This window comes from Patiria miniata, unplaced genomic scaffold (genome assembly GCF_015706575.1).
Source record: "Patiria miniata isolate m_02_andy unplaced genomic scaffold, ASM1570657v1 HiC_scaffold_22, whole genome shotgun sequence".
Classification (NCBI taxonomy): domain Eukaryota; kingdom Metazoa; phylum Echinodermata; class Asteroidea; order Valvatida; family Asterinidae; genus Patiria; species Patiria miniata.
In genome coordinates, this window is record NW_024037061.1 from 14,365,935 (window position 1) to 14,384,344 (window position 18,410).

Here is an 18,410-nt window from a genome sequence, read left to right on the forward strand (position 1 = left end):
CTGAGAAATAGCAAACGGGGAACACTCAGTGATACGGCTTATTTGAAGATATAAACATGGGCGTCGCCAGGATTTTTTTCCGGGGGGGGGGGGGCAAAGCAAATTTTTCATTATATTCTCAATTTATCATTTTTCCGAGCGTGAGCAGGGGAGCATTTGCCCTACCCACCCCCCCCCCCATTAAATTAACAGCAATATGGCTTCGCACCTCTTTTTTCCCCCTTTTTTTATATTCCCCCCCCCCCGTTTTCCAGGGGGAGGGGGGCAAGCGCCCCCCCCCCCCCCCCCCCCTCGCGACGCCCATGGATATAAACTCTGGCTACAGAGGCGGCGGAAGTGGAGGAGGGGGGTTAACATTTCCCACATCACACTTTGTAATCCTGAAACAAAAATATAGATGCTTGTTTTGTTTTTTTCAAATCAGGTGTTGTGTGAAATTTGGCTTTAATAGGGTCTCGTTGGTTGTATTGCCCATGCCTATTGGTGAACATAACCAGGAAAGTTATAAGGTCACGTATACTACATACAAGGTGAAAGAGACCAGATTTCATAGTAGTCCAAATTTCATATGACACCGGTTTCAATTTGATTGTCGACTTTCAATTGCGGGTTATTGAATTCCAAAGAGATGGATTTCTTCCTGCTGACGAACGAATTAACGAAAGGCCATCCTCGCAAGACTCCATCTTCACACTGGACTCTCTTGCCGTACAGTTTTCTCAGGCCTAGATACCGCATCTATGTCATTCTGGAAGTCATTCACATGCAAATATTCCTTGGTTCCCGCAACTGATGTACTTAATTGGCCATATCAGACCATCACGCGGACTTATTTGCATGCTGAACACGCGCGTGAGAATATATTGCGGGAAGCTCCGCCCATTGAATTAGAAGCACCTTTTTAAATAATACCTTAAGCAGTATTAGGGGGCAGCGTTTGTGTATAAACGAGGCTTTGGCGTCGCAAGGACTTTTTTCTAGGGGGGGGGGAGGGGCAAAGCTCTCAAAATCCTTGTACTTTCGCTAGCATATTCTCAATTTATCATTTTTTCAAGGGTGGGCGGGGGAACTTTTGCCCACCCCGCCCCTTGCCCCACCCCTCCACGACGCCCACATCACTAGAATACGTATGAGTAAACCTTTTGTGCATTTATTAATAAATTAAAATAACAAATAACACCCTCCTCGACACCCACAAGACACGAGGTCTATTGTATAATACACAAAAATCTGTTACCTATCTTTATGCTTTATTTAGTATTATTTATTTTTCGGCTTCAATGTTTTAAGGCTTAAAACATTAGTGATGTTATACGGTCGGCAAATCAGGTATAAAAATCAATTTCTTTGCGAAACCCCAAACCCCCCCCCCCAAAAAAAAAAAACAGAGTCAAACTTTAAATAAATTCTTCAATTTATGTTTTAATGGATTTCATCAACAAATTTAAAAAAAAAAACATTTTAATATATATATATTATATATAACACAAAAAGTATGGCCCCCTCAATCCCATTCCATACCTGTTCTTTTACATAAAATTTTTAATAACATTATTTTTATACAGAAAGGAGCAAATAAATATCTCTCTGTTAAGAAATCATATCAATAATAAATCTGCTAAAACTTTAATCTCTTAACTGAAATCTTCTTTTCTTGCCTTGTGCACGAGGCGGGCAGTCATCCAACTATTGAATTATCAGCATCAGTGGCATAGTGACAAGAGGGGTAAGGGTTGACCCCCCCCCCCCCCAATTAAGTGTATAAATAAAGCGCACGTATCCACCATTATTGGTGCTCAAGGTGCTACATCATTATAACCCCTGGCCAATTAAGGGCCAATGAAACATTCCAAATACCATCTCAGCTCTCTGGGGAGTATACGGCTTGATGCTGCCTTTTGGGGCGCAAAGCAGCTATATACTCAATCGCAATAACCATCTCTGCCCTCACAGGTACCCATTTACTCCTGGGTGGAGAGAAGCAATGAGTGACAAAGTGCCTTGCCCAAGGGCACACGCACCATGACCCCAGGCTGGACTCGAACCCACACCCAGTAGAATTACCCGCAGACCCCAAGTTCAATGCTCCAGACCACGAGGCCACGATACTCCACACTCCTTGCAGTGTAATAAGTCTGGATGACCATCCTTGTCTGATTTTGGACTGTAGAGTTGATCGACAGTGTTGTAGTCGAGTCCACAGTCCTCACACGTCCTCACACGTCCTCACACGTCCTCACAAGTCATCCAGTCCGAATTCAAGCCACGAGCTATTCCAGTGAACCGTGACAAAAGCGTTCCTTTGTTATTGCTCAACCCCCTGTTACTTGTAACCAGACTTGTGATGGATTCAACCATAACACCGTCGATGGGCTACTTCTCGAGTATCTTCAGTTTAGGCCTAGCCTGGCAGATCTCGGCCAGCTTGGCACAGAAGCCGTCTGTGAAGGGCAGCTCGCACTGGTAGATGTCCATGTGCCTCAGCTCCAGGCAGCTCTCCAGACACTTGATGATGTCCGCCTCCTTGAAGTTCAGGATGCGGGACACGTTCAGGGTGTGGATGCCCGGCAGGAGCTTGGCCACATTGCGCAGGGTCAGGCTGGTCAGGTGGGTGCACTGGCAGACATTCAGGTCGATCAGGAGGGGAAGATTCTGCAAAAGACAAGAAACAACTATAGAGTAACATGATTAAACTAAAGCAATAATACCCATCCTTCCCGTAAATCAAATAGTGCACATTGACCAATTAGACTACGACGTTCGGTCAGGTGACCACAGCTGCTTCGTCAAACTCAGCCACAGGCACTGTGAGGAATGTACAACAAACCAGAGGTGGGTGGAGCTTGAGGCAAACTCCGGAACAGTCTCTCCACCGAAGATGCATTTAGAGAGAGTTTTTTCATATATACAACTACACAATCTGTACATAGGTGTGTTGACAAAAGTACTGTCAAGTTTTGGCGTCTTGAATAAGTTTCTACAAAGTAGATCAGTGAGCTACAAGGTAATGTTGTGAAAGAGCCTTTCCTTTGTAAGTGAAGCCTTGATTTTACCCAATATTGTGATCCATGCAAAGAGCAAAAAGTGTAAAAAGTACAGAGGGTTTTTTGTAGCTTTGCAAGGAGGGCAAGTATGAGCTTGGTGCAGAAAAAATGCACAGATGGTGCTATGTGACCATTCATAAGAGCTCTCTAGCAAGTAAGACACTGACTATATATGTGCACTGGTTAGCAAGCGAACGATGTAATCCAACCATCCCTTCCTTCGATTTCAGACATTCATCACACCTACTTACCTTCTTGATTACATGAGTTTTCTTCAGAAAATTTACACTCCAGGGTTTCTACCTCTACAACTAAATTGGGATGATCGCCTAGTCTGTAAAGGATTCTGATCCATACAATTTTCAAGGGTCCGTGGGCACAACAAAATGCAGGAACAGTTCTCTGCATACCTTCATCAATCTCTTCAGCAGCTCGTCATTGATGAGATACCCGCAGAACTTGAGATTTAGCACTCTGAGGTTAGGGCTGTCGGTCATGATCATCTTGAGGGAGCCTATGGTCAGGTAGGCATCACTCAGGTCTAGCGTCCCCAGATCTGGGTTCAGGACGCTGGCAAGGGTTGTGTTGTTGAGCCTCTTGGAGCGCTTCAGTCGCCTCACAATGTCACTGGGCCAAATCAGAAATGAACAATGATAACAAGAGCGTTTAAACAGGGTTACGCCAGGGTTAAGCACTGTATACTCATTGCTGTTTAAGAGCTTACAATAAAAAAAATCCTAGACCTGCTTGGACAGGACTCGAACCAGCGGCCTCCCGCTTACTAGTGGAGATGTCTTTACCACTCAACAACCAAGAAACACATTTCATGATCATACCATATATTAATTGCGGTACCCACTGTTACACATCAGGATTCGAACCAGCCAGCTGACACCGGCAAGCTATGCTTGTCAGTGGTTAAATGGTTTAGACATCTGTACTAGTAAGCAGGTCTTAAGTTTGAACCCTGCCCAAGTAAGATCTAAGACTGATGTCAGACCTTGCGATACAAGGATTTGGATTTGCTGTTTAAATAAATTCATTGGCACTTTAAGTTCACTAAGTATGGGGCCTTTCACAGTGCCTACAGTTGCCGTTTTGGACCCGGGTCCAACGCGGAGGTTTTGGGAAGCGAGAACCCAACACAGCTTCTATCTACATGATGGGTCCGACCCTCGATATGGGTAAATCCAACCCTGGTCAGGACTAGGGTTAAGAGGATCTACCGGTGTTCGACCCATGTAAGTAAAGTAAAGTCTGTCCCAAGCCAATGTGGCTCATCAGGCCGGCGTTTATCTACGGTTTCAGTAGCAGGAAACGACTGAGAATATTTCTACTCCCCCTGGATGGGATGCTAGTCCATCACAGGTTACTCCCCAGCTAATGCCGGTACCCATTTATACTCCTGGGTGGAGAGGGGCAAGTAGGGGTGAAGTGCCTTGCCCAAGGACACAATATATGACCAGCGGCTGGATTCGAACCCCGGACCCTCTGATCATGAGTCACGAACCCTAACCACTAGGCCACACACTCCCCTTGCTTGTGTGAACAGTGTGCCTTGTCCATTCGTGTTCAATGAAACCCGGCCGGTTCCACTTGAACAGTGGACCTGTCTTGATTTCAATATGGGTAAGCGAGATGATAGTCTGTGTGTGTGCAAAGGCCTTTAAGGGACAATGCAGATGGGTGGACATCATCAGATGGCATACTAGAACACCATGGTTCAGTGATTACGGTGTTTGACTCATGTACGAAGGTGCGTGGGTTCCAACCCTGCCCCCCATGGCACCTGTGCCCTTCGGCAAGACACTTAACTACAATTGCCTCTCTCCACCCAGGAGTACCTGTGAGGGTCAAGGACCGATTGAGCGCTGATATCGGCCGCCGCGTGGTCCCATGGCCTGATGAACAGGGTAATTAATTGTAACCTGTGCCCTTGGGCAAGACACTTAACTACAATTGCCTCTCTCCACCCAGGAGTATAAATGGGTACCTGTGAGTGTAGAGGACCGATTGAGCGCTGATATCGGCCGCCGCGTGGTCCCATGGCCTGATGAACAGGGTAATAATTGTAAAGCGCTTTGAGATTGTTGATACGATGGAAAGGGATGGGAGTTTTGGATACTGGACTCACGTAACGATGTAGTCATCAAATCCTTCCAGGCTGTAGTCGGAGATGTTGGCAGTCACTTGCTGCACGCACATCTCCAGCAGTCGCACCACCTTGGTGCCTTCATGGTATGGCAACTGAAATGAAACAAAAAAGAAATAAATACATGTAAGTAACTAAAAAAAAATACAGTGAGTATTGTATTGGCCAATGCATAAATGAAGAAAGTATTTCTTTGATTATTATTTATATCAGGCTTCCAGTGGTAAAAATGCATCACCATATTATTTGCTTTCATAAACAGTACGCGGATGACTGCAATATTATGTCAGTAAAAGTTACACGTCGTAACTTGAGTTGTGACGCATCGCAGCACTTCGTGAAATCGGGTGCTGGTATGTGGTTGTGAACGCCTTTATCACTGGATCAATAACATTGACAAGAAAGTACTGGACACGAAAACACACTGGGTTTTCATCAGCTCTCACTGATCGCCGTAGCTGAGTCCACCACAAGTCCATACCACAATTTCATTAGTAAATCGCAAGTCCAGTCACAGGTAATTATAACAGAGGAATTAATGAACAATAGGGAGGTTTCGCAAGCGAACGGATACGCTTACACTTACGCTTAGCTATCCGTATCCGTTTCTTACTTATGTGTAGCGAGCGAGATATGCGTGTCGTCTGCACGTTTAGCGGATAGTGAGTGGCGTATGACGTCATACGTGCAGACGACACGCATATCTCGCTCGCTACACGTAAGTAAAACACGGATACGGAGAGCTAAACGTAAGTGTAAGCGTATCCGTTCGCTTGCGAAACCTCCCTATTAACTAAGGAATGCCTTTGTTACAATGCCGTTGAATAGCTTGTGACTTGAATTGAGACTAGTGGACCTGTGATGGACTTGCAAGGATCCTCTCCCCAACTCCAAAAAAAAAAGACAGTAAATTCATACAAAACAAATAATGAAAAATACATTCTGTACGTGTGATGGTACCATTAAGGAGACACGTTATCATAATTTCTTCACACGATGGGAGACATCTGTCATTAGGGAGACATTTTCATGTCTCCCTAATGTGACATTTTCATGTCTCCCTAATGTCACAGCCTCCTTTAGAGGTACAATTTTGCCGTCGCAATTAGATTATATTTGTTGCCCGTGGTCTAATTAGTAAACAGACGGAAATTCATAAGAAAAGGACCAGGGAATATTGGGTTAGGGCACATTTAAGTTTGAACAATTTTGTGCACAAGTCTATGGGGATGTCTCCCAAATGTCCAATCCAGGGTAAGTATTCATACAATTATTTCTCACTCAAACCCTACATGTAATAAGTTTGTAAAAGTATCACTGGAAAAAAAACCCGGAAAAAAAAATTGACACCGAGTGCAGAGATACATCACTCCTTTCATTCATCTGTAACTTGTCCATCAGCCCTTACACTGAATAGTAGGTCACCCCTGGCAAGTTGAGACCGGTGCCGGTCACCGCTGGGGAGCAAAACCCAATTGTCAAGGTGCCTTCCTAATGAGGCCGGCACCCTTTGATCCAGAGGGAGCGAGGGTAATTGATGGAGTGTCTGCTGTAATGAGCCCGGCCTGCCATGACTACCACCAGTGTTGTGACATGGTATGTTTCATTTGTCATTGTCAAGGTGTTGACGCCATATTTTTGTGTAAGGCATATTTTGTCTCTCTGCTATTTTTCTCTCTCCATTTTTCCCTGTCAAGTCGTAGTGGTGTACAAAAATAAACAAATTTGGAAAAACTGGCACAAAAAGGTCAAACGTTTTGGACTGTCAGGACAGGATATGACAAAGTGTGGCGGCTAATAATAGAAAAACAGTGATTTGACTACACATCAGATTTATTTAGAATGTTCCGCACACTGTAAACAAGAAAATTCCTCTATGATACTAATTTCTGTTAATTACGTCTTTATGATTCAATTTAATTCCTCCGTTTTTAACATTTTCGACTTTTAAGTTCAGTTTGCAAGTACATTTTTGTACAAGTTTATAGAAAATATAATTACAGAAAGATTGACAGAAAGAAAAGCAAACTCAGGAATTCATACATAATGTTCACTATGGCGAAGCATGGAGCTATAAAACACAGCTCCAAGGGCGAAGGTTCATTCTGTTCACATACGAGTACCCGGTTATAGCTTAATTAAAGGTAATGACAGTTTGTCTCTGCTGTAATTTTCATAAATGGATGGATTTGGGTTTAGTATTTTGCAGCACAATTGTTAGACTGACCTGTTTAAAGTTTTGTGTTCATAGACACTTGAAAACCAAGGGGGAAAAAAATGCTTTTCTTGTAGTCGGCTTCCCTGACCCTACTTCAGAGGTAATGGAGCAATTTATAGACGACGAGCAATTGTCAGGTCAGGAAACCAGACTAGCTGGCTTGCACCCATTTTAGTACAAACAAAATGTGGACTAACTAAATTTGGTAAATTGGGGGCGGGATTTGAAGAAAAATGATGGTGATATTACTCACTTAAAGTCAAGTAAGGTATTTCATAATAATTTGGTAGTTTTGTTTTTTGATGTTTGCAAATGTTGCATATTACCTTTAAGTATTGCAATATTCTGATGTATTAATTAAAAGCCCATTATAAAACAAATACATGTATTGCTAAGATTTGTATGCAGATAAAAAGGTGGAGAAAAAAAAACCAAGCAATTGAAACAAATCATGGCATGTTATTTTATCAGCGAGTCTTCTCTATCTCCAGAGAATGGTCCACATTTTTCTTCCGTGAGCCTGTTCATTACTGGCAGGCCCGATTAAGGGATATAAATGCCGGTTACATAGCACAGAGATTCCACAGTGATGCAGTGCCATGTCAACCATTAGATCCCAATTACGGGCTGGCAACTACATGTACTGGTATGCTTGTTAACAACTAGGGCATGACCCGACCAGCCCGCCGCCCCGGTACACCAGCCCCGGCAAGACTGAGAGAGACAGGAGAAAAGAGAAACCAGAACTAGAAAAAGAGAGAAAACTCGGTCTAAATCTGTGAGGAATTAGCCGCAAGTGACCCATGGATTGCTGGGAAATTATATCAAACTAACCGGTGGCAGGGGAGCAATAGTCAAACGGGAACATGAGATTGAGGGTTAGATTCTAATCATTGCCTGACCTAGTTTTTACTCGACGGTTTGAAGGGAGGGGGGAAGTTTTGGACAGGCAGCGTGAAATTGCGGGTGAATTTTATCCTGTGAACTGGCGACTGGCAAGACTGGAGCTGCCGTGGATATACGGCTGCGCCTGGGAGTCAGGGACCGATGGATTTCCAAAGCGAAGGCCTTGATCTGTGTGATTAATAACGGTTAAGCATGCAGGTTGGGTTGTGCGCCCATCTATCTCTGTCAGTGGAGATTAGTGAAGTAGGCCATGCGTGGTCGAGACCCGCGTAGTTTGCCAGACCCGCAGACCGGTTTCCTCACTACAGAGTGTGAGGCAGGAGGGAGCATGCCGAGGCTTGTGCGTGGTGTGCGTGTACTTCTACCGGGGAGAGGTCATGGCCGCAGATGTGTCTGAATCTGGAGCAGGTCTCCCAGAAATATGACAGCAGATCATTTGTCTTGGATGTCAGGGCAAACCTAAACACAGTCTGGCTCTTAAAGGCAGTCCCTACACCTATTTTTTAATACAATGTACGGTTGAACATGTAGCCATTGCAATTACCCGTGTGTGAAGGTTCCTAATAATTCTCATCATAAATAAACATATCCTACTTTGAATCCTTTTCTAATAAGGTACAAAATATTAAAATTTTACACAAAAAGAAATTCACCATTGATTAAGAGATATTTTTTCTCATTATCAAATTGGCACTCTCTCTACTTTTTGTAGACTTTTCAATTTATCAGATAATGGACCCAAAATTTCAACCTTTTTCTATTTCTAGGCAGTTCAGTTTGACAGATTCATAACCAAGTTATTTTCACATCAGTTACATGTACAATGTAGGCAAAATAATTTTTTTTTTCACAAGTCAAGTCAAAAGTCAATTTTTCCAAAGTCAAGCCAAGTCAATTCGCAAGTCAATTCATAACAATTAAGTCCAGTCATTTAGTAATATGTCAAGATTTATCAAATGAAGTAAAACGTCTCAAGTCTTTTTAATTTAATTAAGTCCTAATTCTCTGACATCCTTCCAGTATTTAAAGGTAGTACAACATTTGCAAACATAAGAAAACAAAACTACCAGATTATTATGAAATACCTTACTCGACTGTAAGTGAATAATAGTCTCAAGCATCCTGTGAAATCATGGCACCTGGTGTGCTGTCATTTTCAAGAAAATTGGAATTTTTGTATCGATCAGTTCCCTGTATTTTTCTCTTTTTTTGTCAAAACTGACTTTTTTGAAATACCAACCCCCAATTTACCAAATTTACTGAGATATTTTGTTTGCAATCGGTTACACATTCATTAATGGGTCCAAGCCTATAGTGTGGTTCCCTGACCTGACAATTCACCGACGTCTATAAAATTGCTCCATTTCGTCTGAAGTTGGGTCAGGGAAACAGATCACAAGAACAGCATTTCTTCCTCACTATTCCCCACATCTATGAACACAAAACTTTAAACAGGTCAGTGTAACAATATTTGCTACAAAACACTAACCCCCAAATCCATCTATTTCTGAAAATTACAGCAAATGTTGTAGGCCTATATTACCTTTAAAGTTTCGTATTACAAAGAAAATAGTGCAGCCAAGGCTGATGTGAGGTCGGTATGGAAATTTGGAATACTTTCAAATGAAAGCATTGGAAATGAATTTGACTTTGACACATGTCACTGTAATAAGTCTTTCCTTCCCAAGATATGTGCTGTGTATGACAGATTTTTTTACAAATTGTTTGATTGCCTTAAACACGTGTACGTGCACATCTGGGTGGCTTGACAACATGTGTCCATGAACTAGGTGTAGAGAGGCCACGATCTGGTTTCTGACTCCTCAAGAAAACAACATCTGGGGAAAACGTTACACATCGGCAATTTCGATCCCAACAATTTGGAAATTTGTTATCATGTAGATTGTTGGTGGTCGACTTTTTTTTTTAACCGCACCGGCTTTGGTGCGCAAGATGGCAATCAGTAGAGATATATTCGAGATGTCACTGTCAATCTATGTGCATGGTGCTTCCCTAGAGTGCAATCATATCTACATGTATTCCAAAACTGATGTTCAAAGTGTTTGCAAACTAGGCAGGAAAGTAGTCTATCATCTTGACTTTGGAGGTGGGGGGAGGGGGGGGGGTGGGGGTGGGGATGGGAGACAAGTATTTGAGGGGTGGGGATGGGGGACAAGTATTTGAGGGGGGGGGGTGACATAGTCGATAGTCTTGGGAGTGCATCCCGTATTTAGTCATTACTGTCTGCAAAATCATGTACATGTACAAGTGTGCCAAAAAAAGTGCAACATTAAAAAAACAAATACTTAAAACTGTTTAGGGGCCTAATGTGTTGTTCTTCAATGAAATTATATATTATTGAAAGCCTGACCATTTCTCAATCCACTCCTTTTTACCCCATTCCATTTGGGTCCCTTGATCCAGAAATTGATCAATTAAGTTTGTAAATTTTACTTGGGCCACTCTCACCCTGGACATGCTGAATCTGGGTCAAGCATTGAATAGGCACTGAATAGGCATTGAAGTATGCGGCATCAGTGAGACTGGCCCAAGTAAAATTTACACTTAATTGACTGTATTTCTGGATCAAGGGACCCAAATGGAATGGGGTCAAAAGGAGTGGATTGAGAAAGTCAGGCTTTAAGGTAATATATAATTTCATTGAAGAAAAAAAACATTAAACAGTTTTAATTGTTTTGTTTTCTACATGTTTTTGTGCACACTCTGCATGTTGAAACTGTCTGCCAAAGTAGCCACCATGAGCAGCGCCCTCTAGTGTCACTTGGACAAATGTACCTGTCCCTTCCAAGTTGAAGAAAAAAATGTCATGTGGTGACACCCCAGCCTCATATGACTCCTTTCATAACAAATTTATGTACTTTATGTATACGTTCCTAAATGTAGGTGTAAGTGAATGGCATCGCATTGGTAATGCAGGAGAACACAAATATTTGGGTTGTTTTTCAAAATCTGTCAGTGTTTTCGCTGTGTGAAGAAAGGAAAATCTTCAGAGGTAACAGTAGTATCCACAATAAAGTCATGTTAAGTTTTGCTATAAGGAGTCAAAAGTGTCAACAAAAGACTTTTTCATTAAGAAAGACCCGAACCTTATTACAGACTTACCCGTTCAAAGCGCTGACTGAAGATGGACCTGACGTAGACCTCTCCTTTCTCAGTCTTCAGCTCATACTGCTTGTGGCCTCGTTCCGAGACCGCCTTGCCAATTTCCTCGATGAGAGTCTCCTCGCTGTACCAGGAGAACAGAGGCACTGACATGACGTCACTCAGCTTTATATAACCTACATGGAAGGTGAGAAAGGTATTTTCACAGATTTTTTTTTCTTTTTCAGTCTAACTTTATACACTGTGACAGGCAAGACAGGAGTGGGCAGTATAAGAATTGCCCACATTTGTCATTGGCATATATGCAGAGTTATTCCATCATACATGTACATGCAAGTCAAATTACAAGTCCATCATAAGTCACATCAAAAGCCAAATCACACGTCAAATCATAAGTCCATCATAAGTCAAATCACAAGTCAAATCATAAGTCCATCATAAGTCCAACACAAGTCAAATCACAAGTCCTATCACAAGTCCTTTCACAAGTCCTATCACAAGTCAAATCACAAGTCAAATTATAGGTCCAATCATAAGTCCATCACAAGCCATCTCAAGTCAAATCAAAAGTCTATCCCAAGTTCATCACAAGTGCAATCACAAGTCCATCACAAGTCAATTGCAAGGGGGGGGGGGTAATAACTGCATTCAGTCTACACCGACAATGTCACGTTGGAAATTTCCGTTAGTAGTTAATTTTTTTATTCGGCAAAGCGGGCACAAGATTTGGCACGATGCACACGCGTACGCTGTTGCTATAATTTGTCGGATCGGTACACGACATCGCATAGCTGCAATCAGCTCAGTGAGAACGTGTCACAGACGCTGAATTCAGGCCCAATTCAAAACATGATTCAGAAACTTTTGATTTGAAATCGAGATCCTAGAATGCTGTTTTTCTTGGAATATACAGCTGAAGCTGAGCTGAAACTTCATAAGGTTAGCTGATCAGCACCCTTCTTTAGATTTTGAGCACTTTTGCTGCTTCAAACGGACAAAATGCAGAAATTACAAATGATGGACTATATCTTTCAGATTTAACCATCTAATGCTCTGTTGGCATAGAAGCCATGCAGCAAGAAAGAGAGAGCATCTTCCAAAGGAAAAGAGCTGGTGTTACAAATGTAAATGATAAAAAGTCGGCTTGGTCTGTTTGCCAGCCTAATTAGAACAGAATTTCACATGGTGTTTATTCAGAACAAAAATAAAGTCTTCAATGTTTATGTGATAAGAAAACAAATGAAATCTTCAGGATAGGGAACTGAAAATGCATAACTACGTACTTGTACTAGTAGGCTTTCTTTCCTTTCAGCTTAAAACAAAACAAACGGGTAAAAAATGTCCGAGGCCCACCCATCATTCATCTGGTTCTCTCCGCAATGACATTGACACCAGGGCTGGAAATGAGACATTTGCAATCGACACGGCGACTGTTTTGATGCGAGATGTGAATCACGCCAACGTGAAACCCTTGGCATATAGCGTCATTTATCAGCGCCGAGATTGCGTGGCTCGGTCAGGCAAATCTCACGCCGTCGGTTCGAAGGTAAACATGCAAGACAGGGCTTAAAGGAACAATATATAGTATTAATTTTCTCTATCTCTTCTTTTTAATTTTTTTTTTTACAATCAGATCAGTTGACCTATTTCTATAATTAGGTCTTGAACTATTAAAGTTATCGAGCTTAAATTATTGGGTTAATCTTATTTTATGTGTCTCCTGTCGCCACAAAATGAGCATAAAGTAGGAAATTGCCATTTTGCAGTGCAGTCCAAATTTGAAGGGGTGGTCGATTTTTTGTTTCCAGGTGAACCTTAATCTGTAGGTCCTGTTCAACCTTGCTTTATTGTGTTTTTTTTATCTTTAAAATTTGGTTTTAAAATTTGGTTTTAAATATGTTTCATCCCGTTTTATTGTTCGACTGTTCATTCACTGTAACACGCAGCAAGATTTTATGCCAGTTTCTCAAAAATTAGATGAACAACTTCAATTTAGTTGACACTTCACGGTCTACATTGTACATTTGTATTTGTCTGTTTAGTACCTCCAAATGTTATATAAAGATCTTGTGCTGTAGAATCCAGAAATACAAATATCTCAATTCTTCAAAAGTCCAACTTTATGCTCACTTTGTGGTGACTAGGTCACATACACACATTCTTGAGCATGATACCACTTTGTAAATGAACGTACGAAACAGTGGTTTCGAAATTCTAGTGATAAACTTGCTGCATACATGTATTACCGTTTATTAATGTTAATAATATTTTACGTTGCACTCTGTGAGTGTGATGTGAGTTGGAGTCCCATCCAGAATGACTACGGACTGATGAGGTTTACAGAGCACTTCTATTGGTTTCCTTGGAACATCATTCAAGGGGATTTACTCATTTCTTGTCTTCTTCATTCTTCAGATTTCTCCAAGATGCCCAGCTACAGTTCCCTGTGCACATTTTACAAATTCATTATCACAAAGTCTTTATCAAATAAAAAGCAAGATAATGTTTTGGGACTTTAAAGCCACAGGGAAGTGAGTCTTTCCAAACTGTGAATTATTTGAAGGCCAATATGAGTAAAAAATGTCATGCCTCCTCCACCAATATTCTCCCCCCCCCCCATCAACTTTCAGAAATAGTATTCCTAAGTCCTGTCTCCAGACATTGATCTTGTGTATTCTCCCCAGTGGCAGCCTCCAATGTTTATTTGGATTCTTCCCTCTCAGCCTATTTCACACTTTGCGACAGAGGCAAACAGTGGCTGATGACATGTGGATGCCCATGCATATCACATGGGGCCCAGCGCAGTCAATCAGCTTATTGGTTGCGGGACCGGCTTATAAAAAAAGAAAAGAAGAAAAAAGAAGCCTTGCCCAAGATAGTCCTTGTATGAGATGTGATAAGAAGGAGATGGAAGTTTACGCGAGAAGAGTCTGCGTTGGGACTGAGCCAAATTTGAGATGGGAATTAGGTCAGATGAAATTTTAATGGATTGGCTTGGGTGTGGGTTGGGTTTATTTGGGTGAGGTGGGTTTGGTTGGGAAGGGGTGGGTTTGGTTGGGGTGCAGTAGGTTTGGTTGGGGTGGGGTTGGGTTGGGTTGGGTTAGGTGGGTGTGGTTGGGTGGGGTGGGTTTGGTTGGGGTGGGTTTGGTTGGGGTGCAGTAGGTTTGGTTGGGGTGGGGTGGGTTGGGTTGGGTGGGTGTGGTTGGGTGGGGTGGGTTTTGTCGGGGTGGGTGGGTTACAAATGTAGGTCGGGGTGGGGTGGGTTTGGTTGAGAGGGAGAGAGTTTTGTTGGTGTACGAATGGGATTGGTTGGGTGGGTGGGTTTGATTGGGGAAGGGTGGGTATGGTTGGGTGGGTGGGTTTGGTTGGGTGGGTGGGTTTGGTTGGGGTGGTCGGGATGGGTTCGGTGTGGGATGGGTTTAGTTGGGATGGGGTTGGTTTGGTTGGGGTGAGTGGGATCGGTTGGGTTGGGTGAGATGGGGTTGGTTTGGTTGGGTGGGATGGGGTGGGGTAGGTTTGGTTTGTTGGTTGGGGTGGGATGGGTTTGGTTGGGTGGGTGGGTTGGTTGGGTGGGGTGGGGTAGGTTTGGTTTCGTTGGTTGAGATGGGGTGGGTTTGGTTGGGTGGGTGGGTTGGTTGGGGTGGGGTAGGTTTGGTTTCGTTGGTTGGGATGGGATGGGTTTGGGTGGGATGGGGTGGGTTTGGTTGGGGTGGGGTAGGTTTGGTTTAGCCTGTTTGTTTTGGAATTGGATAGATTTTAGTAAGGAGGATTTTACTGGGTTTCGTTCAGCATGACTTGTGCAAGTATGGCTTGGACGTGGCGTGAATTGTGCACATATGCGCAGTTGCATACAGCGTGGCCCACTTGTTTGAATAGACAAATAACCATAAAATGTACAAGACAGACACAAGTCCATGGAGGACAATTCTGAATATTAGTTTTGTTATCCAAAATACATGTCCTTGTCAACTGACTGTGACAACAGCAATTGACAACACAATTATCAACATATTTGGTAAAGCACACACACTTGAACCCTGTAATTCTGAAATGTTATCCGCCCCCTTTGTCTCTCTGACTGCTGTCAGCACCTTCGGGGTAAGTACACAAATAAATAATTTGCCCAGTCAATGAATGTACTCAAATTATGAGAACCTAAAAGGGGTGAATGAAATACGGCCAGATTGTCCATCCTTAAGCTGTTATAGTGCATTTTATGCTCCCTAAGGGAACCCTCGGCCTGTTGGAAGACAGAGCTCTCGTGGGGCCGGGGGATAAGTCTCCTGTAAGTCTCGCTGGTAATGGACGACTTGTTAGTTGTGTATACACTGCCCCACATTAGGCTGAGGAAACAATATCCAGGAGGTAATCTTGCATTCGTAAATGTTTGGATTTCTGACAGTCCTGGCGGGCCAAACAAGAGAGATGCGGTGGATCGGAGAGTTTGTCCGAGATCCACTTCCAGGGGTGATGAGACGTGTTCAAGTGGCGGGCTGGTGAGAAAAGATACCGGGTACGGGAAGGGGGGGGGGGAACGTCTTGACCACAATTCTTTGTTGAAACTTCAAGATGTTTAAATTGACTTTACTTGAGGACTTGTGTACATGTGTAAGGTTATCTGCTCCAACAAAAACAAGAAAATAATTTTTAATACATTGTGCTGTTGATTAAAACACAATTAACTAAACTAAAATTGCCTGATAATATCAACTAGACTGTCAAGACCTGTGTTGTGCTCCAACTACATACCATCATCCCAACTATAGGTGCGACTAGTTCCGGCTTATTGTTCAGAATAGTCTCAATAATTGTCGGGACCGTCCTAACTATAGTTGGGTCCGATGTCATAGTTGGGGGGGGGGGGGTCGGTAAAAACTGCGTTCAGCCTACACGGACAATGTCATACATGTTTTCCATATGATTATGTGACAATTAAGGCACATTCATAGTTGGGATCTTACCAACTTTAATTGGGACCGCCCTTTTTAGGTATGTCCAAACTATAGTTGGGGCCGGTTGGGGTGTAACAGAGGACCTAAGGCTAAAGCACCGCCAAGATGCAGTATTCTGGACAGTTTTTACCATTTTTGTCCAGTCATCCTTAATAATTTCATGAAATATGATCCTAGACTGAGAGGGGGGAGGGGGGTCATCAAACCCACCAAGTGGAACTATTTACAATTATATGCGAGCACAGAGCGCGAAGCCCTTACACTTGTGGTGTGGGGTTGAGGGTCAAATTAAGGACCCCCAAAAATTTGGATTCTAGATGCCCTGGTGCAAACTGAGGCATTTCCTGACCACTTTCCCCTGAAATTTTTAGCAAAAGTTTTATCAGCGCAACAGTGTGAACACAATAAAACACAATAACATGGAGGTTCATCCAAAGTGTAATTTGTTGGCGGTGATTTTTATGGTTTTTTTTGTATTTCTGAGCGGAACTCGTCACAGTGCGGGGGGGGGGGGGGGGGGGGGGGGGGGGAGGGGGGAGGGGTCTCACAACCCGACCACTATGCAGCCGGTTTCTGCATTAAGTGACAACATTTGATAATATTTATGTTGGTCGCAATACCTTGATCTGCACGATCAGTCAATCACGTTGCACGATGGGTTGATTCTGTAGGTACAATGTACATTTGTATCTCAGACTTTACTTACCTTTTTAAAATAAAATCGGAAGGATTTCCATACCTGGACAAGTACTTGACACCCTGTGCACAAACCACATGAGACTGGTCTGAGAAAGTCTAAGTGTTTTCTCAGTAAGCGCTTCAACAATATTTTCCCTGCTAAATTAGACGTTTTAGGACATGTTATTGCTATGTTATTGACATGTTATTGCTGCAGTGATAGGTCACTGCAGGGAAAAATTAGTGATGTCCATGTATGGAATTCTTCCCAAAAATCCTCCAGAATTGTGAATTAGAAAGAAAAGGTGTTCGATGGTGGCAGCAGTATTGACCGATAGCGTCATGATTTACCGATCAACGCGATCAACCGATGGTGCACATGGACCGAACATGCCCAACATTTACACCCTACAGTCCGCATAATTAGTTCCATATTTACCTCTAGTGCTGACTGCCAGCCCCTCTTTCACTGCTCCATATCGCAGGAGGTACGCCAGGCGTTTACCAAGCTTGGTGTTCTTAGGATCAGCATAGGGGTCCTTCTTCTGAACCCCATTCTTGGATGGAGAATCCTGCAAGAAAAAAATGTGAAAGTTGTGAGGCTAATCCCGCCTGGTGATGTGTAGCCGTGGACAATTTCATAGCGAATATCAAGTGGGGAAAAAAAAAGATCAGAAAACACAGCTTTTCAGGTAATTTAGTGTGCATCATCGCTGCGAATTGTGAGACTAACAGTAACAGTATGGAGCATGGAGTATGGTAGCAGCCATCTTATAGTGGGCATTGGGCAATGCCCGTGTTTTGCTCAGACATGCATGAGTCAATCTCTTGGTCACTCCTGCATATCATTCACTTCTATAAACGAATTCAAAAAGCAATAGATACCCTCTAAAATGACCGCTACGCAAAAGAACCAATGAATTTTGGGATTGATAAACATTTCCCGCAATTTTGTAACATCAGGCTGGGCAAATTGTTGTGATGACCACTTGTGAAGTTGTACTTACAACCTTCTTGTTTACGATAACAGCACCACCGTTGGAGCCTGGCATAATGACGAGGTCTAACTTGTTAATCACTATTTCAGTAATTCAGACAATAACTAATTTCAGATGTTACTTTAATGTTAAAATATTTTTATGATTTCTGAAACTAAACCATAGGTAGAGCAGTTCTGAACACACTGACACTGTGACAGGAAGTTTGGTAACAATTGTCCTTAAATGGCAAAATCGGAATTAAAAATAACTGACCATGAAAACTCAAAAAATTGCACAACTATCCGTCATGCATGCATTTCATGCCATCGCATTGCTGCATTGCAATAGATTGCACCA

At 42.7% G+C, this 18,410-nt stretch overlaps 1 protein-coding gene across 2 annotated transcripts; it reads right to left on the bottom strand.

The window, feature by feature from the left end:
- Window positions 1–1,742: 1,742 nt before the first annotated feature.
- LOC119730347 lies at window positions 1,743–18,395 on the bottom strand. Of its 2 annotated transcripts, none has more exons than XM_038203199.1 (6): window positions 18,327–18,395; window positions 17,513–17,645; window positions 11,444–11,619; window positions 5,179–5,291; window positions 3,455–3,671; window positions 1,743–2,652 (listed from the first exon to the last, which is right to left on the bottom strand). In XM_038203199.1, the coding sequence occupies exons 1-6, from the start codon at window positions 18,327–18,329 to the stop codon at window positions 2,374–2,376; spliced, it is 921 nt and encodes a 306-aa protein (XP_038059127.1). In that variant the 5' UTR covers window positions 18,330–18,395; the 3' UTR covers window positions 1,743–2,373. The 2 variants fall into 2 exon arrangements, with proteins under 2 accessions (XP_038059127.1, XP_038059126.1); XM_038203198.1 differs by lacking the exon at window positions 18,327–18,395 and adding an exon at window positions 18,081–18,275.
- Between the last annotated feature and the right edge of the window lie 15 nt (window positions 18,396–18,410).

Bases quoted from the DNA above. Each gene is read 5' to 3' on its own strand.
- LOC119730347 (XM_038203198.1), bottom strand. From the start codon at position 18,125: ATGCCAGGCTCCAACGGTGGTGCTGTTATCGTAAACAAGAAGGTT. The intron at 11,620-17,512 runs GTAAATATGGAA...CCTTCCATGTAG, and splicing joins GCTGGCAGTCAGCACTAGAG to GTTATATAAAGCTGAGTGAC. The intron at 5,292-11,443 runs GTAAGTCTGTAA...GTTTCATTTCAG, and splicing joins TCAGTCAGCGCTTTGAACGG to TTGCCATACCATGAAGGCAC.